General features: G+C 46.1%; 1 protein-coding gene across 4 annotated transcripts in view; it reads right to left on the bottom strand.

Annotated features, from left to right (window-relative positions):
- Nucleotides 1-253: 253 nt before the first annotated feature.
- Nucleotides 254-26,009, bottom strand: part of IGF2BP2 (insulin like growth factor 2 mRNA binding protein 2) — a 164,030-nt gene continuing 138,274 nt past the window's right edge. For 2 of the 4 annotated variants that reach the window (XM_069558665.1, XM_069558664.1), the window contains exons 10-16: nt 25,149-25,277; nt 14,711-14,779; nt 13,736-13,852; nt 9,654-9,728; nt 3,813-3,944; nt 3,361-3,474; nt 254-2,096 (exon numbers count right to left, since the gene is read on the bottom strand). In XM_069558665.1, the coding sequence (XP_069414766.1) occupies nt 2,004-2,096; nt 3,361-3,474; nt 3,813-3,944; nt 9,654-9,728; nt 13,736-13,852; nt 14,711-14,779; nt 25,149-25,277 (729 nt within the window). In that variant the 3' untranslated portion in view covers nt 254-2,003. The remainder of the gene's footprint in view (nt 2,097-3,360; nt 3,475-3,812; nt 3,945-9,653; nt 9,729-13,735; nt 13,853-14,710; nt 14,780-25,148; nt 25,278-26,009) is intronic. The other 2 variants (XM_069558667.1, XM_069558666.1) reach the window with 1 other exon arrangement.

Below are 26,009 nucleotides of genomic sequence, written 5' to 3'. Positions count from 1 at the left end.
AAGTCAAGGTGGACCCCAAGAGTCTGCCATTTCCAAGTTCCCAGGCGATCCTGCTGCTGCCGGCCTGAGGAGCAGTCTGAACACCACTGACCTAGTGTGGCTGCTCCGAGACGGGCCTGGAGAAGCCGGCCTCCTCAGCGCAGTTTCCCAGGCCTGACAGTGCCGCCCGTTCCCCCACAGTCCCCTCAGGCAGGGCCCAGCTGATGCCTAGGGTGGGTGACACTTAGTAAAATAAGAGACCGAGACACCAGGCTCTGGTTAGCTGGATATATTTCTTTTTTTGTTTGTTTTTGTTTTTGTCACAGAACACTGTTTGCAGTAGAGGAAACTGGCATTGCAGTCTGGTGGTAAAATGGCTTGTTCACATAAACCAGTACATGTTCATCCTTTAGCGCAAAAAGCCCTAATGGCGCGTACCCTATTGAAATTCAGGACATCTCCAATATTTTCTCTCTCTGTTTTTCTTTGTCATCTTTTTTTTTTAATAAACATTTTCAAGGTTTGTCCAAAAGAAGGCCATATAGGTTCTTGGCTAGCGGAAGACAATTCAGAACAGTTGTTGCACACTTGGACTGTCACCTTCTCCAGGCTGGCAGTTGATATTTTTTTTTCCAACTCATTTTTATTAAAAAAATAAAAAAATGCTCCAACTATCAGTTTTACAAAATCTCTAAGGGAAACACAAGAGCAAGGTGCTGAGGTAAAAAACACCTGAGGTAGCTTTTTTTGTGTGTTTTTCTCGTTAAAAAAATCTGTAAATTTAACGCCCTGGGCCAACGACCTCGTGTAAATTGCTATTTTCCTCCATATTTTTTTAAAAAGAAAGAAATCATTTCGCTGAATATTGATGGCTTATACACCAAAATGTAAAAAAGACAAAATACATTCTTTCTTTGTGGAATTTTTCTTTTGTTTGTTTGGTTTGATGGGTTCCTGTTTTCCTCTTCCAAAATGCTAGGACAAGTACCATTGACTCTTGTTCTTTTGAGTAACCAAGTGTAAGCTGAGGCTGGTTTGTGTGTCTCGCTTTTGTTCCTTTTGTGTGATGTGATACTCAGAGCACTGCTTTGCCTGGGGGGTGCGTAGATATGGGAATTGAGACAGAGGGATGAGGGAATTAAAAAGAATGGGGATGGAGAAGACAGGGAGGAAGAGGGGGTGGGGGAGAGATAAACAGAGAGAGACAGAATTACATAGCAGTGTGCAAAAACCAGTTTAAGACCTGTGAAGCAAAGAGAGATGGGTGTGAGAGTTAGGGATGAAGAGAGACAGAGCTTCCTCTCAGAGAGACGGTATCCCTTCTGTTGACATACACAGGTGATCCAGAACTGCTGTGAGTGTCCTTTCGATGAGATTTCCCTCCAGGTGAATTTTGTGTGGGTGGCCTTGAAGTTTCTTACTAAACCATTAGACCTCCCAAAGGATGACTGTATTCTTTAAAGTCTAGAAAAGCCTGCTTTCTCTTGAAAAAGAAAAAAGATTAATAATTGATTAAAAAAAAAATTGGAGTTAGTTGAGTTATTTGATATATTATTTCTAAAATATATTAACGCCGCAGGCACCCTGTGTAACCCACAGGCCACATATCTTAACATCTTTCCCTTCTAATATGTACATACATGTACAGAGACGATTTTCCACAAAAAGAAAAGGGTGTGAATTTTGCTTTGATTTGAACGCGTTCACCTATGTTAGTTCAACTAAAAGGGATAGCGTGGTGGGAGTTGAGAGATCCAAGTGGATGGTGAAGTGGATGGCTGGGAAGCCTGCAGAGGCCCCGGGGGGAGGCGGGAGGCTGGGCCTCGACACAGCTGCCCTCCCGCCTCCCTTCCTGCCCCCCGGATCCTCAGGGCCTCTGCAGAGCCCCTGGCGCCTCCGCAGACTTCTCATTCCTCAGGATGGTCTTTGGTTTGCTCCCGATCTGGCTGGCTGTGTTTGGTCTCATTCTGTCAGGTGTTGGAAGGGCTACATTCATCCGTTGTTTGCTGGTGCCTGTGGGAGCCTCACTTGCTGCGCTGTGAGGCGACTCCCTGAGGATATTTCTGCTCCTGCTGCTTCACCTGCTGTACAATTTCCCTGATCTTGCGCTGTGCGGTCTGCAGCAAGGGAGAGGAGGGGGATGGGGGGAAAAAAGGAACCCAGTTCTGAGGACAGGCAGAGGGGAGTTGGGGAGTAGGCTTGGGACTTGGGGGGAAGAGGTGGTAACCTCAGAAGTGTCATCTGGACTCAATTGCAGTAAAGTGGCAGAGTTCCCCACCCCCACCCCAAGGCTGCTAGGTGGAAGGTAAGAAAGTGGGATCCCAGGAACCACAACCAGGGCATCAGTGACTCAGGACCCTGCAGAGGTCAGACAGCATCGTCTCTCCCAGCTACACTCACTCCAGTGTCCAATGCTGCCCCCTACCCCCCTGCCTTCCTAGAGTGTGGTGTATAGCGGGGATATGACAGTCAATGGCATGGGGAGGAAGTGAGAAACTGGCCCAGACACCAACTCCACCTTGAACAAGTGGAGAAAACACATGAACCCACACCTGCCCCCTCACCCACCCTGGTGCTCCTTTTGCAGGGAGAGCCCTGCCATTGAGACCTGTGCCCAGGGCTGGGAGGGGAGAGCCACAGGGGTGGCGTGGCCGGGCTCTGACTGTAGGAGTCTCAGGGTGCCTGTGGGTCATGGGGCTGCAGCAGCATCACAGGGCCTGGCAAAGCATGGCATTGGGAACGTGTGCGAACACCCAGACACACCTGCCGTGTCAGTGGAGACCGCCTGTGCTCCTTCAGGATGGGGACTGGACTGCTTTATCCCACCCCTACCCCATCCATAACAAAGCATTAGAAAGAACCAGGTTCCATGATGCTGAGGGGCTGGCCCTTCTGCCTGGACGAGTAGCAGCTGTGTGGAGCTCTGAGTCCTAACGAGGGGTGTCGTGCAGCAGAGGAGAGGAAAGAGAAACACGGGTCTCCTGGGATGAGCGTTTAACCTGTAATAGTGTCATTGTGGCACCCAGGCTGGTCCTCAGGGTCCAAGGGTGACCCTTCCTGGTAAGTGACTCCCAGCAGGGTAAGGCTGTGACTGAAGCCTGGTCAGGAGGATGAGGGAATGCAAGAGCTCGCAGTCCAGCATTTGAGAGGCTGAACTGTACTCGCTTGATTCCAAAGCTCTAGGCCCTTCCTCAGCCTCCTCTAGCAGAGCTAGGAGAGCAGCAGTAAGCTGAGGAATGGTCGCGCCTGCCCTGTCCCATCTGTGCATGGGGGTCAGGGCATGGGTGTGCGCAGGGCTTGGGGCCACCCGACAGGTCACCAAGAGCTTAGAGACTTGACAAGAGATTAGCAGGAGAGACTGGACGCTCACAGCACAGGTACCTGACTGGCAAAGAAATGCCCGATAATTCTGACAATCACTTCCTCATTTTCATCTGGTGTTTGGTCACGAGGCACGATGACTTCTGCACTGGTTAAGTTCTGCAGTTCATTCACCTGTGGGGGAAGAAACCAGAAAACGTGTGACTCGCTTCATTGCAATATCTCCAAGGCATGTCCGAGGAGCTGGGTGGAACTCTGCTCCCTATTCTTTCCCGCTGCTGTGTGTGTGGGTTTACAGGGGCAGGAGGTGGCTCCCTGTCTTCACTTCCCAGCATGTAGCCTAGATGCAGCGTGTCTGGACTCAGGACCCTGGTTTTTCGGGGTCTGGCTCAGCACTGAATCTGAGGCCCTCAGCTCCGGATCGCGGATTCCATTTTTGTCCTAGGAGAGTCAGGGGTGGGGGTCTGAGGGAAGTCAGGCCAGGAGACGAAGGCAGCTCAGAGCACACTCACGGTTTTGCCGCCCTTGCCGATCACACGGCCGGCTGTAGAGGAGGGCACTCGGATGTGGGCTTCCAGCTTCACCTCCTCTTTGGGGTTAAAGAAGTTTTCTTCTTTCAGTTTCCCAAAGATCCGCCCCTGGGCCTGAGAGAGCAAGACATGTCAACCTGCTTTAGCCGCACTGCTGTGGGAACTGGTGAGTCCAAGGCATGGCACAACCCCAGCCCCATGCTCACCAGGGCCCGCTCAGCTGGCTCAGACCCGGTGGGCACACGCCTTCCACACCCAACAAGTGACATGCATAGACACTGCTGTGTCTTCGGGTTTGCACACGATCGCACAGGGAGCTTTCTGTGTGTAGGGACAGGGTGGAACTACCTGTAGTCTTTGTATCCTGAGCACCTATAAATATTTGCTTGAATGAATTTGTTCAGGGAATTCTTAACTTCCTCCCACCCACAGTATGTTCATAAGTCTGTTATTAAAGGATGGAGGCAAGGGTGGTGGTGACAGGATTTGCTTTTTGATACCTAACTCCAGAGGTAGTGTAGCCAACAGCTTATTGTTCTTTTTAAAATTTGAGTATTTATTTATTTAATGGCTGCACTGCTCGGTATAAGAGATTTTAGTTTCCTGACCAGGGGTCAAACCTGTGCCCATTGCAGTGGAAACAGAGTCTTAACCATTGGACTGCCAGGGAAACCCCTAAAAGGATTAAAAAAAACCAAACTGAGATATAACTTACATAATCTAAAACTCTGCACTTTCAAGTGTACACTCCAGTAGTTTCTAGGACATTCATTACGTTGTGCAGCCACCACCACTGTTCAGAACGTTTCTATCCCATTCCCCCAGATAGAACCCGTACCTATTGGCAGACAGTCCCAGCTCCCCCTCTCTAGTCCCTGGCAACCATTAGGCTAGTCTGTACAGATTTACCTTTTCTGATGTTTCACATAAATGGAATATACCATGTGTGGCCTGCTGTGTCTTCCTTCTCTCACTGGGTGGAATGTTTTCTGGGCTCACTTATGATGTACTGTGCATCAGAATTTCACTCTTTTCATGGCTGACTGATATCCTATTACGTCATTATACCACATTTTGTTTATCCATCATGAGTTGAAGGATTATTGTCCTTGAACATTTATACATGTGTTAATTTTTTTCTCAGACACATTTTAAGTATTTTTACTACAAATTATATTTTTATAAATGTTTCTTTTAGAAAACTCAATTTATAATTTTTCTGGGGGTGAAAAGGTAAAAACAGAATACTGCAGGAGAAGGGAGACAGCTGGCAGAATAGTAACAGAAGGACTTGAGCTCACCTCCTCTCACGAAAACACCAAAATCACAACCAACTGCTGAACAACCATCAACAAAAAGACTGGAACCTTTCCAAAAAGATAATCTGCATCCGAAAACAAAGAAGCCACAACCAGATGGCAGGAAGGGTGCTGTCACAATACAATCAAATCCCATACCCACCAGACCACCCACAAACTGGAAACTAATTATACTGCAGAGGTTCTCCCAGAGGAGTGAGAGTTCTGAGCCCCATGCCAGGCTCCCCAGATGGGCGTCTGGCATCCCGAGGAGGCGTCTCTAGAGCATTTGGCTTTGAAGGGCCAGAGGCACTTGAGTGCAAGAGCTCCACAGGACTGAGGGAAGCAGGGACTCCACTCTTGGAGGGTGCACACAAGGGTTCATGTGCCCTGGGACCCAAGGCAAAGCAGTGACTCCATAGGAGCCCGAGTTAGACCTACCTGTAGGTTTTGGAGTCTCCTGGAGAGGCGGGGATTGGCTGTGGCCCACTGTGGGGCAAGGACACTGGTAGCGGAGGCCCCAGGGAATATTCCGCAACGTGAGCTCTCCTGGAGGTCACCATCTGGTACTGAGACCTGGTCCCAACCCAACAGCCTGCAAGCTCTAGTGCTTCAGGCCAACCAACAGGCTGGGAACACAACCCCAGCAATCAACCGACACACACAATGCCTAAAGCTGTCCTGAGTCCACAGGCACCTCAAGACATGCCCTTTGACATGGCCCTGCTGCACAAGAGGGACAAGAGCCAGCTCCATCTACCAGCCGGCAGGCACCAGTCGCTACCACCAGGAAGCCTGTACAAACCCCTGAACCAACCTCACCCACCAGGAGGCAGACATGAGAAGCAAGAAGAACTACAATCCAGCAGCCTACAGAAGGGAGATCACAAACACAAACTGAGACAGCAGAGAAGTATGTTCCAGACGAAGGAACAAGATAAAACCCCAGAAGAACAACTAAATGAAATCAAGACAGGCAATCCACCTGAAGGTAGAGAAGACTCTACACGTGGACATCACCAGATGGTCAATAGCGAAATCAGATTGATTGTATTCTTTGTAGCCAAAGATGGAGAAACTGTATACAGTCAGCAAAAACAAACTGACTGTGGCTCAGATCCTGAACTCCTTATTGCCAAATTCAGACTTAAATTGAAGAAAGTAGGGAAAACCACCAGACCATTCAGGTATGACCTAAATCAGATCCCTTGTGACTATACAATGTAAGTGAGAAATAGATTCAAGGGATTAGACCTGATAGACAGAGTGCCTGAAGAACTATGGACGGAGGTTCATAACATTGTACAGGAGGCAGGGATCAAGACCATCCCCAAGAAAACGAAGTGCAAAAAGGCAAAATGGTTGTTTAAGGAGGACTTACAAATAGTTGTGCAAAGAAGAGAACTGAAAGGCAAAGGAGAAAAGGAAAGATACACCCATTTGAATGCAGAATTCCAAAGAACAGCAAGGAGAGATAAGAAAGCCTTCCTCAGCGATCAATGCAAAGAAACAGAGGAAAACAATAGAATGGGAAAGACTAGAGATGTCTTCAAGAAAATTAGAGATACCAAGGGAACAGTTCATGCAAAGATGGGCACAATAAAGGACAGAAATGGTATGGACCTAACAGAAGCAGAAGATATTAAGAAGAGGTGGCAGGAATACACACAAGAACTGTACAAAAAAGTTCTTCACGACCCAGATAATCACGATGGTGTGATCACTCATCTAGAGCCAGACGTCCTGGAATGTGAAGTGAAGTGGGCCTTAGAAAGCATCACTACGAACAAAGCTAGTGGAGGTGATGGAATTCCAGTGGAGCTATTTCAAACCCTAAAAGATGATGCTGTGAAAGTGCTGCACTCAATATGCCAGCAAATTTAGAAAATTCAACAGTGGCTACAGGACTGGAAAAGGTCAGTTTTCATTCCAACCCCTAAGAAAGGTGATGCCAAGAATGCTCAAACTACGGCACAATTGCACTCATCTCACACGCTAGCAAAGTAATGCTCAAAATTCTCAAAGCCAGGCTTCAACAGTATGTGAACTTCCAGATGTTCAAGCTGGATTTAGAAAAGGCAGAGGAACCAGAGATCAAAATGTCAACATCCGTTGGATCATTAAAAAACCAAGAGAGTTCCAGAAAAACATCTATTTCTGCTTGACTGACTATGCTAAAGCCTTTGACTGTGTGGATCACAATAAACTGGAAAATTCTGAAAGAGATGGGAATACCAGACCACTTGACCTGCTTCTTGAGAAATTTGTATGCAGGTCAGGAAGCAACAGTTAGAACTGGACATGGAAGAACAGACTGGTTCCAAATCAGGAAAGGAGTATGTCAAGGTTGTATATTGTCACCCTGCTTATTTACCTTATATGCAGAGTACATCATGAGAAATACTGGGCTGGATGAAGCACAAGCTGGAATCAAAATTGCCAGGAATATCAGTAACCTCAGATATGCAGATGACACCAGCCTTATGGCAGAAAGTGAAGAAGAACTAAAGAGCCTCGTGATGAAAGTGAAAGAGGAGAGTGAAAAAGCTGGCTTAAAATTCAACATTTAGAAAACTAAGATCATGGCATCCGGTCCCATTACTTCATGGCAGACAGATGGGGAAACAATGGAAACAGTGGCAGACTTTATTTCCATGAAATTAAAAGACCCTTTCTCCTTCGAAGAAAAATTATGACCAACCTAGATAGCATATTAAAAAGCAGAGACATTACTTTGCCAACAAAGGTTCATCTAGTCAAAGCTTTGGTTTTTCCAGTAGTCATTTATGGATGTGAGAGCTGGACCATAAAGAAAGCTGAGCGCCAAAGAATTGATGCTTTTGAACTGTGGCGTTGGAGAAGACTCTTGAGAGTCCCTGGGATTGCAAGGAGATCCAACCAGTCCATTCTGAAGGAAATTAGTCCTGAATATTCACTGGAAGGACTGATGCTGAAGAATGAATAAGTGAGTTGGGAGACTGGTGAAAATCACACTGTGGAACAGAATAAAGAATGAAGAGAAATGAGCACGGCTAAGAGACCTGTGAGGCAACGTTAAGTGTGCCAGCATTCACTCTATAAGGGTTCTCGAAGAAGATGACAGAGAGAAATGGCCTGAGAAAATAAAGTGATGAAAGGGAAAAACCTACAACAAAGGATAGCCAACAAGGCTCTTATTCAGAATCAATGAATAAGTCAAAAGCTTTACAGATAAGCAAAAGCTAAGAGAATTCACTACTTTATAACAAATGCTAAAGGAACTTCTCTAGGTGGAAAAGCTCACAACTAGAAACAAGAAAATTATAAAATTATGAATGGGCAAGTGCACCAGTAAAGACAAACATACAGTAAAGGTGGGAAATTATTCATACACAAATAGGATGTCAAAAGCAGTAATCATGAGGAGAGTACAAATGCAGGATACTGGAAAGGCATTTGAAATTAGATCAGCAACTTTATTAAACAATGCTGAATATATAAAGACTGCTATGCCAAAACCTCCTGGTAACTGCAAACCAAAACATCTATGATAGACAAAAAAGAAAAAGCAGTCCAAACGCAACACGAAAGATAGTCATCAATTGTGAGAGAACAAAAGAGGAAGGGAAAAAAAAAAAGACAGCAACAAACCCGAAGCAATTAACAAAATGGCAATAAGAACATACATATTGATAATTACCTTAAATGTACAAGGATTAAATGCTCCAACCAAAAGTGATACACACACACACACACACACACACACAGTGGGATGTTACTCAGCTCATTTAAAAAAGAATAAATACCATTGGCAGTAACCTGGATGGACCTAGAGATTATCATAGTAAGTGAAGTAAATCAGAGACAAATATATGATATCACTTACATGTGGAATCTAAAGTGATACAAGTAAACTTATTTACCAAACAAGGAAACAGGCTCACAGACGAAAAACAAACGTGGTTACCAAGGGGGCAATTAGGGGTGGGGAGATAAATTAGGAGTTTGGGATTATCATATGTCAACAAAGACCTACTGTATAGCACAAGGAACTCTACTCAACATTATGTAATAACCTACATGGGAAAACCACCTGAAAAAGAATGGATATATGTATGTGTATAACCAAACACCTGAAACCAACACAACACTGGAAAAAACTACTCCAGTATAAAATGAAGGAATGCACCCCTCCAAACACTTCCAGCAAACTGTGTGTTTCCCCTCACACCCTGTGTTTATGCGCCATCTTCAAAACCACGGCCAAGGGATCAGAGATGTGCCCGTGGGGGTGCCATCTGAACTGGGCACTGACAGTCCACTTTTCACAGGAGAGAAGGGGAGGAGGGCTCCAGGTAAGGGCACAGCCTGGAGGTGGGGAAGATAGGGTGGGTCGGAGACTATTGCAAGATGGGAAATGGAGATAGGATGGAGCCTCCGAAGAAGAGCCTGAAGCTGCCCCTGGGGCAGCTGCACTTGCTAAAGGTCCTCAGCGCCCCCAACAGGCAGCCCTGCGCTCAGGACTGAGGGGGTTCTTGGCACTGACCTTGAACTGAGCTTCAGGTGGGCCGGTGATGATGACCATCCTTTCACTGACGTCTGGGCCTTCTGCTGGGGCGATCTGCAGTTCACAAAGCAAGAGGGAGATGCTGCTGCTTGGTGCTGTTCCCTGAGCCCCTTCTCCTCATGTAGGTGGGCGGCACCCCTACCAGCAAGAGATTACGGGGCTCGAGCCTTTGCATCCGGGACTCTGACCCTGCTGCTTCCACCCTGGGTCTCGGGAGAAATGATAGTAGTGCCCGGTATCAAATTCAGGTGGGAAGCAGGTTCCTAGTTACTGCCTGTCACTGCCCCCAACACCAGCAGTGACCAACCTCTTCACCAAGGAGCCCTCTAGCCCACCCAGGGCCCAGAGGCAAGGAAGGGCTGGCCAACAGAGTTCAGTTTGAGCCAGTCTGCAGGAAAGGGCATCTTGGTTCTGTCTTGGCTGCCAGTGATAACTGAACTAGAGCAGGCGTGACTAGGACTGTGGTGGCGCCTGAGCAAGCATGAGGACGCCCTGGTTCCAGGGTGCTCTGCATACATCCTCTCTCCCCACAGGTGGAACATGGTTGAACCTGGCAAGCTGGAGCTAGCTCTCAGTCTCAATCTGACATTAACGCAACTCAAGGTGGACCACACATACATTTTTTTGTTATAACCTCTTTATATATTCCCTACTCGAGCAAAATTAAAGTTACTTTTATTTATTTAGGTCATACTGCACAGCTTTCAGTTCTCAGTTCCCCATCAGGGATTGAATACATGTCCCTTGCAGAAGAAGCTTAGGATCCTAACCACTGGACCACCAGGGAACTCCTGTAAAGTTACTTTAAACTGAGTTAAAAGTACACTGGGCATTTAGGGATGAGCCAGTTTAGTACACAAATGCACCTCATGAGGTCATATGCACCGTCCAGAGACACCATCCCCAAGACTGACCTGAACTGTTCAGCATGCGTGACACACCACTAACGGGCGGTGTCTGAAGCCACTGTCTCTGAACCACTGTGTCTGAGTCTCAGGCTCCCCTCAAAAGACCTCTGCCTCCACAGCGTTTAATTTACTTTTCTCTCAGTGCACATCCTAAGCCAGGCTGCATCTGCAGGCCTCAGTGTCCTGTGTCACTTTTCCAGCTTTGCTGTGAAGACGGAGCCAAGGGGAGCCCCTTCTCCGAGGCCTCAAGGAGGATCCGGCCCTGACTACTTAGTGGTATGAGGATGAACGTGAGACACGTCACCGATCACTGAGCTTCTTGGAGGATCTTCCCTCTGCTGCGGGCAGACTGCCTGCCAGCCTCCAACCTCAGGGCTACAGCCTCAGCTAAAATACACAGATGTGTCCAGGGGACTGAGACCCTCCAGCAGGCTGCAACACAGATCACTGGTGAGAGGGCAGTCCAGTGGTTAAGATTTCACCTTCCAATGCAGAGGTGCAGGTTTGACCCCTGGTCAGGGAGCTGATCCCACATGCCTTGTGGGCAAAAGACCAAAACATAAAGCAGAAGCAATATTGTAACACATTCAATAAAGGCTTTAAAAATGGTCCACATCAAAAAAAAAAAAAAATCTTAAAAAAAGATCACTGGTGGGAACCCGTCTCTACTCCTAGATCCACAGGCGGCATTCAGTCCGCTCCTTGTGTGCCAGGGTAAATGAGAGCGAGAGAGCATGGGCACAGTGGCTCCCAGCCCTTATCCACCCAAACTGAGAAAGGCTAACTCCCGGGTCGTGTTGACCCAATCAGTTCTCACAGCCGCCTTGCTCCAGTTCTGAAAGAAAGTCATCTGTCCCCTACCTGGCATTCCCAGCCCAGCCTGGCACTCTGAGAGCCACACGTGTGCGGCTGCACTTCTGGAATGGCACTCTGCAGGCAAACACCCTGAGAGGACCTGCGATGAGGAACCCATTCTATGACTGAAGCAGACGGGACACAGAAAGATGGGGTGACCACCAAGATCACGGGTGAGCAGGGCTGGAGTGGGGCCTGGGAATTGTGTGTGACATTCTTAAACCTGCCATCCAGAGGCTCTGCAGGCTAAGCAGGTGATGAGGTCTCAGCTCTCGCCTGTGACGGAAGCATCTCTTTCGTGTACCACAGGGTCCCAGCTCAGCCCACCACCTGCCAGCACTGTGCTCCCACGTTAGCGTAAAGCTTGCCCCTGCCCCGGTGGCATCAGTGTGCCTCTAGGCGTGGCCCCTGAAGACCAGCAGGGCAGGATGGGGGTGGTTCTCCAGAGCAGGTGAGATCATCACCTTTAGAGACATGCTGTGAGAGACCCGTCAAGATAAAAGAGAACTAGCAAAAACCAGATCAGTTTTAAGAAGTAGGAAATCTCTCTTCCAAATGCTTGGCTTCCCTGGTTTCCTCTCTCTCCTGCTGCTCTAGAGCGCCAGAGCCCATTCTGTTCCTGGCCCAGCCCTGTGGTCTTTGTCCAGCACAGAAGTCACACTACCACTCAATGCTGCTGGGATACCGAGCGACTATGGGGAGGCTCAGGGGAAGCCCAAGGGGTCGATCCTTCTCTACTTTACTGGAGACTTGCTGGAATGACCGGTCGAGCATTCAGAGTGCTATAGTGAGCAGACACTGGACCAGAGACGGGATAGCCTCGTCCAGTCTCGGCTCTCATATGCTTTAACTTTGTGGCCACCGACACGTCAATGCTACACTGGGCCCTGGTTCCTTAGGGGCAAGGGCAAGTGGAGAGTCACTGCTGTAGTCAGCCCCGGGGGTGCCCCGTAGCCTACAAGCCAGCAGGGCTGCTATCTAAGCCTTGCTGTGGCCCGCTCCCTCTTTCCAACTCACTTTTCTCAGTGGAAATAGGATTTAATGAGACAGCTCTTCAAGTCCCTTCTAGTTGAAATTATTTCTGTCTCTTGCATTGCATCTCAGACCACAGGACCCGACATCTCAGTATGCAGCCAGCCCAGTGGCTGTCCACACCCTACCTGTCCCACATGGAGGGTGGGCCCAGCACAGCCTGTGGTACCTGGGCCGGGGTCTCACCTGCAACAAGCCTGCTGGGTGCAAAGGCTCTAGCTGCTCCACCACTGGTCACCCCCCACCCTCGGGCTCTCCTCCAGTCTGTGCACTTCGTGGGTGAGACCAGCAGGGCCGAGAGGGAAAGTGCTTTACCTACGTAACATCCTGTCACGGTCTCACTGAGGCCTTGTTCTGTGCCACTCACTCAATGTTTTTTTTTTTTCCTCCAGCACACTTGCTGTGGGAGAAATTCCAGCTCTTCTTGGGGAGAAAGTGTAAGCATTCTTTCTCTCCAAGTCATGAGACTTCTTGTTCGGAATTCCGGGTTGTCCCATGGCAGCGAATTATTTTACGTAACAACGGAAACTCTGTTTCCGAAAGTGTTTCATGAGGCTTGGGACGTGCTCAGCATTCTGCCCGTGAGTCAGCGCTGATAGCCCAGCTTGGACCAGGACCAGGACCAGGGCCGAATAATCCTCCCCTTTCAGTTTCTCTGACGACTCTTCCCGTTATGCTCTGGGAGGCAGGATGCGGGTATGGAACTGCAGCGACCTCGGAGCTCGGGTGCTGTGTGAATCAAGGGGCCTTCCTCCCTGACCCCTCTGCTCAGTGTCCAGGCTGCATCTCAGGCTTTGTCACCAGCTTTTGTCTATGGTTTCATCACTGCTTTTCAAAGAGCTTTTCATTCAAACTGTTTTGTTTCAAAGTTCAGGGGTTTCTGAAGTGGAGACTAAGGCATGAAAGCACTGACAACTGCTGAGTATAAATTATCATTTCCCTCAGGCCCACAGTCCCTTCACTTAGGAGAATCCTCTGTTTTATCCTGAGGAGAGGAGGACAATGGTAGCCCAAGGAAGACTAGGTTGGCTTACGTGTTACTAGTATTTTTTTTCCTAATTCATTTGTTAGTTGAACAAAAAAAGGAGTGAGCGAGGAAGACACGAGTACATATGGAAACAGTGCTGCAGACAGGTTTTCCAGGTCCTCCAGGATTCTGCGGATGGTGTAAGAGTTCCCCAGGATGGACAGAAGGAATAAGGGGCGTGGGCTAGGTCGGGGTGTGGAAGATGGTGGGACACAGATGGCTGTCAAGAGCAGCTTTACCTTAATGGAGGCCCCGGCGAATCTGGCCAGCTGTTTAATGTGTGCCCCTTTCTTCCCGATGATGGCCCCCACGGCCTGGGTGGGTATGAAGAGATTGACGATCTCCTGCTCTGGATACTGGAAGGACAAGACAAGACAGATGCCATCATTCCCCTGTGGGCTGCCTCCCCAGGCGCTCACCATTACAGACCAGTGGCCGGGAGCGACATGGACTCTCTGTCGCCTGGGGCACTGCAGGTGGGAAGCTGGAGGGATGAACCTGAACGGTGGCCGTACTATTAATAACTACCCTACAGCCAGAGTGCAAATTTCTGTCGAGCAGCTCCGAATTCACTGGTCTCAGCAAGCTGTCTGTTCACAGGCTTTCTGTGAAGTTCAAACGTGAGTATCCCTTCTGGGTCTTCCTCCAAGGAATCAACAGCTCGTAAGCATACCGTGCTGAGGCACTTTGTTGGTGGGAATGCAGAGCTGCCCTCCCCATCCTTGGTAGGAGTGGATGTTGCAGGGGCAATGGTTCATAATGAGACTGATTAAACCCACTGACTGGGCCGCACAGGGACAGCCTAGAGAGACATGGGCAAGGGCGCTGGGGGCCCTTGCAGTCCTTGTCCATAGAGGCCTGTGGGAATGACACAGCCCACCTGTAGACTTTGTTAAAGAACTTTGGAGACTGTTCTTTGGCCCAGCATCACCTCCTTAGACTGCTGATCACCTCCCCACCCCTCCCCACACCAGCTTCCAGCCACCTGTGGGGTCTGTGAGAGCAAGCGGAATGCTGACGGGGCTTCCTCCTGTGCGCTCGAGTGCCGGGTCGTCTCCTGTGCTGGCGCTCTGTGATTTCGCTCCCAGGGCAGCCTGGAGCCACAGGGCACAGCATGCGGGCCCTGAGCACGCCCTGGCCAGTCTGCCAAGGACTGCGTGGCACTGGCTACAGGAGGGACGAGTGGCAGATGGAAGTAAACTGTGGGCACTTACAGAGTGATGGTGCGGGAACGGGCCAAACTGGTGAGGGGGGCACAGGCTGGAGAAATATCCGGAGTGGGTCTGCAGCAGGAGAGAAACAGTCAGTCAGTGGTGCCCGCGAGGCCGCTCACCAAACTCAGGGAGGCAGGGCACCCACACGCAACCCTGGCTCCCAGCACATCACTGCGCAGCCCTGAAGCTCAGATCTCTGCTGCTTTCCCTGGCGGAGCCAAGCTCTGGGCTTCCCAGGAACCCACCAGGGTAGGGAGCCTGCACTCACACTTTCTAACCTAACCTCAGGCCGAGAGGGAGGGCCAGTGGCTTCTCTTTTCTGAGGAATTATGAACCGTGGATTAAAGGACTAGAAGGTGCCAGGACAAGTCCAAGAGTTAGTCCAAACAAGCAAAGGTGTTCCTGGGGAAGTCAGATCACTGAGCTCCCAGAGAATCTCAGAAGAAATGGAGTGATGGAGAATAGAGGAGTTAAACTGACACAGGAGAGAAAATGAATGAATATATATATATACATATTGGGGGAGGGGAAGCAAGGAACAGGAAGGCAGATGTGGTAGAAAAACACAGAGCTGTTAAGAAAATAGGATTCATTTTAAAAGTAGCTGCTTTTTATTCAAGGCCTGTGTCCCAGGCATTGTGGTAGATGCTTTATTCATAAACTCTCTCAATCCTCATAATAGTCCTGCGAGACAGGAACGCATCTGCTTTTATATATTTTATGGGTAGAACGTTAAGCAGAGTCAGCAGAGTCTAGTTCACTGTGTTTTACACATAAGGCCAAGTATAATAAATGCTGACCTGCCTGTTACAGGAAGGGAGGTGGGCAGCTCTGGGACCAATCCCCGAGGGCCCATCTGTCTGGCAGTTGTCAGACACGATGAGGCTTGGAGTTAGTGGACCTAACTTCCATTTGAGGATCCTTGAACAGATCTCCTGGTGTTCTCTGTCCCCTGAATATCCAACTGGCTTCTCTGTTACAGAGCACAACATTGCCTTAGGAATCAAAATGTAGCTATTCCTCTTTTTGAGTTTGGGCAGTGGACTTCTGACCTCAGGGGAAAAAGAGATGTGAACACGGTGGGGAGCTTCCCCCAAGGGTGCTTGGGGTGTCCATAGCACCTTCAGGAGACAGAAGCTCTGCCAAAGGAAGGGAGTTCAGTTCAGTCGCTCAGTCGTGTCCGACTCGTTGTGACCCCATGGACTGCAGTACGCCAGGCCTCCCTGTCCATCACCAACTCCCAGAGTTCACTCAAACTCATGTCCATTGTGTTGGTGAGCCATCCAACCATCTCATCCTCAGTCGTCCCCTTCTCCTCCTGCCTTCAATCTTTCCCAGCATCAGGGTCTCTTCCAGTGAGTCAGCTCTTTGCATCAGGTGGCCAAAGTATTGGAGTTTCAGCTTCAACATCAGTCCTTCCAATGAATATTTAGGACTGATTTCCTTTAGGATGCACTGGTTTGATCTCCTTGCAGTCCAAGGGACTCTCAAGAGTCTTCTCCAACACCACAGTTCAACAGCATCATTCTTCAGGACTCAGCTTTCTTCACAGTCCAACTCTCACATCCATACATGACTACTGGAAAAACCATCGCTTTGGCTAGTTGCCCTTTGTTGGCAACCACACTGTGAAGCCAACCTCTGCTTTTGTAACGCGGAAAGAGGCTGCAGTGACACCTCATGGCCACAAGAGGGGGCTATGAGATCAGTGTTCTCCTGGCAAACTCCACTTTTGAAAGGAAGCTTGAGTGAAGATGTTTGGCTCACTTACTTGGTCCTGCCTCTTTCTTGAAGAACACCAACTCCACTCTGCTCAGCGCAGGTCTCAGTTCTGGACCACGGAGGGTTGGGAGAGAATTCCAGCAGCTTTTCTGCCCAGACAAATCCTTGGGGAAAGGGTGCGTCTGCCCTCCTCTTACCTGGAAAGTTTTTCCTTCAGCCCTCAGCAGAAATAATTCTTTTGAATTATGATTTGAGCCCAAAAGAGACAAACCACAAGGGTAGCTCCGTTTTGGGTTTAAATACTCCCAAGACAAATATGGTATCAAATTTAGATCTACCACTTGCGTTGGGGAGGGAATGAACTGTAAAATGCTAAAAAGAACTGATTCCTCAGTCCTCTTTTTGTTCATGAGTTACAGCTGGAAAACCACTGTGGAGAAAGAAACCTGAACACAGCAATCAGGAGCTTGTTTCTAGCTGAGGCTCTGTCATTAGCTTTTGTGTCTGTAGGATGGTTTTTGGAGTCAGAAGCCCCAGAAGACTTGAGTCTGAATCACTAGCTGTATACAACTGGGGATAATTTACTCAGCTTTTCTGAACCTCATCCACAAATGGATTTAAAGAGTATCTACAGCTTATAATACTATTGTGGGATTTCATTCAATTGTTTATTAATTCATGCATAAGATATTTGAGCAAAAGCACTGTTCTAAGTGCTGGGGACACAGATACTAAGAAAAGGGTCACTGCCACCATGGAACTTAGGTTCTACTGGGGAGGCAGACAGTATATGAAAGAAATGAACAGGAGGACACGTGGAGGGGTAGCTGCTGAGATAAGCAGTGGGCTGGTGATTTCACCGGGAGGGTCTGGGAAGACTCTGGGAGGAGGTAACTTACGAGTGGGGGCCCACAGAGGATGTGGAGCCCCATATAAGGTGCCGGCTGAGAAACACTCTCAACAGAGTTCTCACAGAGCCAGGACAGGAGAGGCCAGCATGGCAAAAATAACTGAGGCAGAATGAGACACACAGAGAGGCAGGCAGTGCCAGGTCACGCAGAGGTGGGCCTCGGTTTGCACTTGGGTTTGACCCTATGTACAACGGATGTCCCTGAAGTATACCACGTGGCACTCGATGAGGTCACCGGCATGGAGACTCCATCACTGGGCACCGTATGGCCTTCGCTACTGGTAAATGAGCACTCATTTATCACACTCCCCACTCCCTCTACCCCCACGCTTACAGGGGAGGCCACAAGCTCAAATGGAAGAGGTGCTTAGGCTTAATGATCAAGAAGTAACCTGTTGAATAAATGTTATCTTTAATGGGAAAGCAGGGTGTAGCCATTTGATAAGCTGGGGCCCCAGAGTGGGACAGGTGGTATGAAACCCTAACTCTAAAATGGCAGTTGAGCTTACTGTCTCAGTTTGAAGGTCCTCAGCTATTTCATTGGAGAAGGCAATGGCAACCTACTCCAGTACTCTTGCCTGGAAAATCCCATGGATGGAGGAGCCTGGTAGGCTGCAGTCCATGGGGTCGCTAAGAGTCAGACATGACTGAGCAGTTTCACTTTCACTTTTCACTTTCATTCATTGGAGAAGCAAATGGCAACCCACTCCAGTGTTCTTGCCTAGAGAATCCCAGGGACGGGGGAGCCTGGTGCGCTGTCATCTGTGGGGTCGCACAGAGTGGGACATGACTGAAGTGAGTTAGCAGCAGCAGCAGCTATTTCATGAGGGAGAAGCTACTTTACGTTTGATGTTTCAAAAGAATTACAATTTCAGATATGGTGGGGAAAGAGATCATGCTGCAGGTGGTCCTAAAAGATGTGACCCCCAAAAAGAGAGGCCACAAGGGTGGGGGCGTCACTGCTATCCACTGGTTCCTTTCAGATTCTTGGCTTGAGGGAAATTAGTGTCATCTTCTATGTCATCTTCTACGCTAGACCATGCTGGGGTGGTAGGGGGGTAGACATCAAACTCTGGCCGCCCGGTGTGAAGATGGGACTCACTGGAAAAGAAAAGGCCTTGATGCTGGGAAAGACTGAAGACAAAAGGAGGAGGTGGCAGAGGATGAGATGGTTGGATGGCATCACTGACTCAATGGACATGAGTTTCAGCAAATTCCGAGAGAGAGTGAAGGACAGGGAAGCTTGGAGTGCTGCAGTTCATGGGGTCGCAAAGAGTTGGACATGACTTAGTGACTGACCACCAACAAAAATATATCAAACACACTCATGAACATTTAGAATAGAGTTAAAGCTGGGCCTGCTTTTCCTAGAAGAACGACAGGGTCCTCAGTGCCAAGCTGCTGGGTATGACTATCTGATGCATCGTTTAGGTGACATTCTGAATCATAAAGAAATCATGGAGCAGTAAGAGACAGGGGTGGGAAGGTCGTCAAGAGGCAAGGGTCAGGCATACAAAATATTTTCAGACATGCAAACAGCTTTAGTGTGATGACAGAGTGCTGTTACAAAGATGGCAAGTGCTCCTCCCTGGAACCAGGGACATGGACGTGGGGCAAGGGAATGGACTTGGGCAGAGGGGTCAGAGTCATGGGTAGAGCTGTTCAGGGTTCAGAAGGCACACACGCTACCCCTGCTTGTCCAGTGCCTCCTTCCAGCCCCTGCCTCCCAGCCCTGTGTGCTCTCAGAGGACCACCTCAGGAGCTGATAGGGACCAGAGGTTGGTAAGCTAGAAAGAAGTGGAGCCAGGATTGGAGCACAGATCCTCTGTCTGACTCTGTGTCTCTAGATCTTAACCCAATGCTGCCCTCACATGGAACATTCCAAACTCACTGGTTTATAGGTGGGACCTACAGTGTATGTTATGATAAGGCTGCCCATATTAGAACCTTCTGCTGAGTTTAAGTACATGAATGAACAATTAAAACCCACCGGACATATACAGAGAATCAGCAGCATGGAAGAGGGAAGCAAAGCTAAGCAAGGCAAGCACAGGACCTTGGTAAATTAATTCAGCAAAGAGGGAGAACTTTTTAAAAAAGTCTGCTTTGATATCTCAGTGAGATTCAAGAGGGCAGTGCTTTAATATGTGAGTACGACTGCTATGAGGAAAGCCAATCAGAGAACTAGATTATCACTCTTAGAAATTAAAAACTAGCAGAGTAAAAACTCAATAGAAACCATGTACATAGAAGCATGGACACTCCTGAAAAGGCAGTCAGTGCACAAGAAGGGTAACTCACCCAAAACAAAAGGAGGGACTCAGAAAGACATGACAAGTAGAGGGAAAAGATTACTCTCTCTCCAGAAAGTGTAACCTCCAGAAGCAAAAAACAGGGAAGAAAAGCATGCTAAAATTAATTACAGACCCAGGTTTCCTGAACCAGCGCAAAACCTGGACAGTCAGACTGAAGGGCTGACTCACATTTCTGATTTCCCAGGGTGAAGGTGAAATGCTACAAAAAGCAAAAAACTTACAGGCAAATGAAAAAAAAAAAGTTTCTTACTGGTAGCAACTTATCTGAAAAGCAAAATGCTACAAGTACTGCTTTAAGAGTTCTAAAGGAACTATGACCCTAGACTCTCTAACCATCCAGTTGAACTTTCATTCATGTGTGAAGGGCAAAAAAAGGCATTTTCAGATAAACAAAGGCTTAGAAATTATACTATTTATGTGCTATTCCTGAAAAAAAGTTATTTAAGGAAGTACTCCAGAAAAAGAAACCAAAACAAATAACTCAAGAAATGAGAAGCTATGGAACACAAGAAACCATTTGCAGTGAGCAGAGACCAGTAAAATTTAGCTAATTCTAAATAACTCTGAATTATGAGATTGTGTACTGACTAAGAAAGAAAATTTAATAATTTGGACCAAAGTTCCAGATTATTTCTAGAGTAATATAATTATAAAAATACATTAAACAAATATCTGTTAGAAATAAAGAATTTTAAAAAGTCATAATCATAGTGGGAACAGTAAACTGCCCTCAAAATGTAATAAGTCATAGAGATAAAAAATAATTATATAGAGGCTACACATTATCAATTAAAAGCTTGATTTTACAGCCGTCAACACAACTTTTAGTCCATTAGAGAAGGTATATCCTTCCAAGATTCCTGGTTTCCAAAATCTGATCAGGCATGAGCAAGACCACAAAAACCAGAACTGTTTCAATAACATTCTTTGAGAGGAAAGTACAGGAAACTATTGTAAGATAACAAAAAGGGAATCCTTAACTACTAAACAATTAAAAGAAAACTCCCTAATAAATTTGACTAAGGAAAGAGAAAACACAGTATGTGATGTTAGGAATGAAGAGATATTCACAAGTTTGAAGCTTCAAGGGACAGAAAATTCCTACATATTCTCAATTTTCCCAAGTATAGTATAAGTTGACTATCCTTTCAATTCAATCTTTTGAGGAAAAAAAAATAACCCTGGTGTTGACACTGTCAAAGATAGTATAAAACCGAAGTAACTGTGGTGTAGACAAAACGAGGAACAGAATAGAGCCCAGGAACGAGACTCAGTGGGAATCTGGCATACAACAAAGCTGACATTTCAAACTGAGTGATGCACTGGAAAAAAAATAACACTGGATCCCTAGCTCAATGTACAAGTTAAGATAAACTGCCTATGAATTATAAGCAACAATCCCCCCAAATTAACAACTAAAAATGACGTAAGAAAACCTGGAAGGATAACTCTTAGATAGCAGGCAGCTTTTTCTTAGCATAACATCAAAGGCTAGAAGTCCATAAAGGAAAACAACACTGATCTATCTTAATTCTTAAAATTTCTGCATTAATTCTGTTGAAGGAAAACGTGAAAATTAAAAAGAAAAATGCATTCCCTTTTGATGTAATAGCTGCAGTCTTAGAATTTACTTCTAGATCTGCTCACACTCTTATGTTTAAGGACATTCATTCTGACACTATTGGTAGCAGAGAAAGCCTAGAGAAAACCCAAATATCAAAAAACAGCATGCTCAGTAGAAAAATTACAGTAATGTCATACAATGGAATTAAAAAGCCATTAAAGAGAATTAACTCTAGATATGGAAAGACGCTCATAATAAGTGAGAAATAAAGCAACAGTAATTCACTATATGTGGCATGATTCCATTTGTTTTTGAATAAAATGATTACATATATGCTCATAAGACATTTTAAAACATAATAATACTATACTTATGGGGAGTGGCAGTTGGGTAAAATTTGGGTAAGAGAAGGAAGGCTAAAGGGAAACATTTACTATTAACTTCATATAGTAGTTCACTTGTTCAAAAAAACCCTATTTTAAATTACTATGGCACAAGACACCACAAATAGAGCAAAGAGAAATGACAAGCTAGTGGAAGATATTTACAACATGACAAATGGTTAACAGCCTTAATATGTAATTAGCTGTTACAAATCATTAGGAAAAAGATGGGGGGAAATGACAATAGCAACTAAGATTTATATAGCAATTACTGTGTACGGAGTTTTACTTATATAATTACCCTGACAACAATTGCATGAAACAGAAAGACATGGAAATGCAAAGAGGCTAAGTCTCTTGCCCAAGTTTGTTAACAATAACAAGTGGTATAGTGCAGAGATTCAAACACAGGTTGTTTGACTCCAGATTCTATACTGCCTCTCCACAGATTGATAGGCAAGGGATACAAAAGGACAATTAATTAGAGAGGGAGAAAAATGTCCAATAAGCCCCAAAGTGCTTATTATGAGTAAAAGATACTCGTGATAGTATCTTTTAAAGGATCAGATTGCAGGGCTTCCTTGGTGGCTCAGTGGTAAAGAATCTGCCTCCCAAAGCAGGAGACACAGGTGAGATCCCTGATCCAGAAGATCCCACATGTCGTTGAGCAACTAGGCCCACGCGCCACAACGATTGAGCCTGAGCTCTGGAGCTGGGAAGCTGCACCTCCTGAGCCCACGTGCTCCAAGTACAGGAGCCCGTGTGCCCCCGAGACTGCTCTGTAACAAAAGAAGCCTCCACAATGAGAAGCCACACAGCACAGCCAAAAATAAACAAATAAAAAAATCATTGTTAGAAAGTACCAGATTGCAAGGGATAATTACATTGGTAGTGAGAGTACAGAAGGAAAAGAAAGCCTCTGTGTCACATATCAGATAAGAAGGAACAGTAGTATATTGTTTATGTATCAAAATTTATATGCTAATAAATAGAAAAAGATCAACATTTATATTTTTATATACTTATACATTCTTTGGCTCAGCAATTCTATTTCTAGGAATTTATTCTGAGAAAATAACTGGATAAAAGAATCATGATATATATACAAGAATTTCTATTGTAGAGTGAAAATTCAGAATATATATTATCTATATACTTTATATATATATATATACATTGTATATATACCCACACACAAATAGAAACACTAGTTATTTCGAGATTAAGAAAAAACTTGCTCTTGTACCATTTGCTTCTTAAATACCATGCATGTATTACTTTTATAACCAGAAAATGATAAAAATGGTAATTTTCATATATACATGCATACATCAAAAGCTTCCAGCATTGGTACCACAATTCATGCATGTGTGAGCCACCTATAAACAGGTGCACAGATCTCCTGACCTTCGGATGTTGACAGCAAAAGCACTAGAGGTCTCTGATGTATAAAAGCAACCAAGAAATACCCTAATTCCTTGAAATTTGAATGTCTAAGTAACAGGAAAGCAGTAATATTTTATAAATATTTGAAGGATCTCTACCACTCCACCCTCCCCTGTCCTTCTCAGGAGGCCTGGGTCCACCTGGGAAGCCCTCAAGCCTCCAATTCAGGGTCTAGACCCTGCAGTGGTGGGTAGCGATGCCCACCTCTATGCCCTCCCTGTCTGCTCTAGCTGTCAGAGAGAGAGAGGTCTCCAGGAGCTGTACTGCTGCAAAGTTGGGGCAACTGTGTGCTTCAGATTAGAAGCTAATCTTGATCTAAGGGTTCAAGATCAGAACTACAGGGCTTTTAACTTGAAAATATTTTATTTAAAATCTGTTTTATAGAGAACAGAAACTATTTTCGTAAAAATCATTATTCTACATAGTAAAAAAAATCTCAGATGTAAAGGAAGCTTTCCAACTGGCAAAACCTATTCTCAAGTTTAGAAAATATTCTGCTATCATATGAAAAGTTCTCTTCTTATTTCTCAGTTCAAGGATCTCTGAATTTTTCTGTACAGAGCCAAATAAATATTTTAGGCTTTGCATATCTCAGGGTCTCTACTGCATCTACTCAACTCTGCCATCACAGCAGAAAAGCAGACAGACAATGCGTTTAATAAACATTCATAGTTGTATATATACACAAAAATAAGTGGTGGGCTGGATCTGGCCTCAGACTGTCATTTGCTGAGTTCTCTTTTAGATGATCAATTTTAGAAGAATTTTCTACTGTATTACATCTTTTTTTCTCCCATCATTTATGTTACTTAGGTTGACAGAGTAGCGTGACTTTCAAAGTTATCACTGGTGGAGCAGTACCTATAATCTTTCTTTCAAGAAATGCCATGTGTCTAAGGCCAGTTCACTGTCCTGGGCTCAGTCGTTCTCACATCTCAGCAAAGATGGGGACACACACTTCCCAAAGCTATTCTCCCCCCTTGGAATACCTATATGGCTGTGACAGCTGCCAGTCCCCTCCTGCCATATCCCCAGCTCCCTCTAAAGCTAAGACAGACAGACAGACACACACACAGAGCTCAATACTGGGCACTATCCTTTAAGGGAAAATGTATATAATTCTAAAGAAATGGTATGGAGAGATTTAAAAATGACTTAGAAAAGCTGTATATAAACACGGTGACAGAACGTGTATGTTCTTATGACTAAAGATGTGGGTGCCAGTTCATTTCCCTATTTTGTTGGCAAAACAGCACACTGAGTTCACCCTGAATCTACAGCTAACCCAAAGAGTTACTCAGAATTCTGACACTGGGAAGCCTACGATACCAGAGACCACCTCTCGAAAGAAAGAGGTGGTTAAGCTAATGTTCTCCAACCTGATTCTTGCCATTTAAACAGTATGAACATTGGGAGAAAATTAGTCTTCTTAAAAAATAAGTAGTATGTGTGGAGAATTAGGAATGAATTAAAAAAAAAAAAAAAAAGGCTGTCAAGTATCCTGAGCCCTAATTTGGTAACATGTTGATCTAGAATGATGCTTGTGGATGGGGACAAGTAGAAAACACATAACATTCACATTTCTTCTTCTGCTATTAATTATGATTCAAACAATAAATACTTACTGAGAATCTACTAAATGCCAGGCATTGTGCTAAGTGTCTAGGAATAAACACTGTGTGTGCTATTTTCTTTTAAAAAACTATTAATAAAATATAATGCACTTGAATTGTAGACCCAGGTTAGAATTTTATACATGAGTCATCTAGGTACGAAAAATATATTTAATTAGTAAGTGAACAACACTCATGAAGGCTCTTATTTGCGCTAACAAATCCTCTTTTACATTGAACAGGCTTCTAGCTAATGAATTTGCTAGCAGTCTCGTTCTTTCCCAGATATGATATATACTATGTTTAAGAGCACATATTTAAAGGATGGTTTTAATCTGTCCATTAGGAAGAAGTCCTAAGAACTGTTGAATTCAGCCCTTATGAGCACGGCCTCCAAATGAAAGCTTTGGCTCTGATTCAACACAGCAGAGAAATGCCGCTGCCTAGAGGAGTATGAGCGAACCCCTGAAAGCTGAGCTACTTACAGCGAAAGGGTGGTAGGGGGGAGCGGGGGGGGCTCCTCGGGGCCCTGCTGGTGGAGGCAGCACGGAAAGTCCTGTTGAAAAGATGCCAAGTGCGCTCAGGTTCAACCCCGGGATCAGATTGGCTTGTTGCTGGGAATAAAAATGGAGAAAAAGTTGAGGGGAGGAGACCAGAGGGGCCCAGCTTGCCTGGGTCAACCTCCATCTCTTGTCTGGATGGCATCAGCGTCTCCCACTCAGCTCACCCAGGCCCCGGGGACCTCTTCCTCACCCTGCTGCAGGGGCGGGCTCTCCAAGCCTCAACTGGATGGTGGCACTCCCTTCAAAGCTTCTCTGCTGCTTCGAGTGTCTACACGTCTTAACCCAGCAATGAGGCTCTTTCTGGGGACCCAGGCCACCTTGCCAGCCTCTCCTGCCAACCTTCACTCCCACCCTGCCCAGTCCTGCTCCTCTCTCCCCTCTGGATTCCCCGCACACATTGTCTGCTCTGCAAGAACTGTTGCTTGTCTCTGTCCTCGCCTGGCTACATCGTACTCATCATGCAGGTTTCACCTGAGCTTAGGTGTCCTCTCCTCAAGGAACCTTCTTTCATCCCAAAGGCCTCAGCTCAGGTGCCCTTTCTGTGCTCTCCTAACACACTCATGTTCCCCTAAAACAGCAGGCATCACATAGTATTTGAATGGCCTGTGTAGTTGCCTCTCCGCCTTTCAGACAACAATTTCCTCATGGACAGAAACTGTCTTGTTTAGTGCTGTGAGCTCAGTGCCTGGTACATAGTAAGTACTCAATAAATATTTGCTGAATGAATATGATTAAAACATGTTGGCTGAATAGTTCTTCCTAACTTTATCCAGGGAAAAATCA

Source organism: Ovis canadensis, chromosome 1 (assembly GCF_042477335.2).
Source record: "Ovis canadensis isolate MfBH-ARS-UI-01 breed Bighorn chromosome 1, ARS-UI_OviCan_v2, whole genome shotgun sequence".
In the NCBI taxonomy this organism is placed as follows: Eukaryota; Metazoa; Chordata; class Mammalia; order Artiodactyla; family Bovidae; genus Ovis; species Ovis canadensis.
This window is presented reverse-complemented; position numbering and strand designations above follow the sequence as displayed.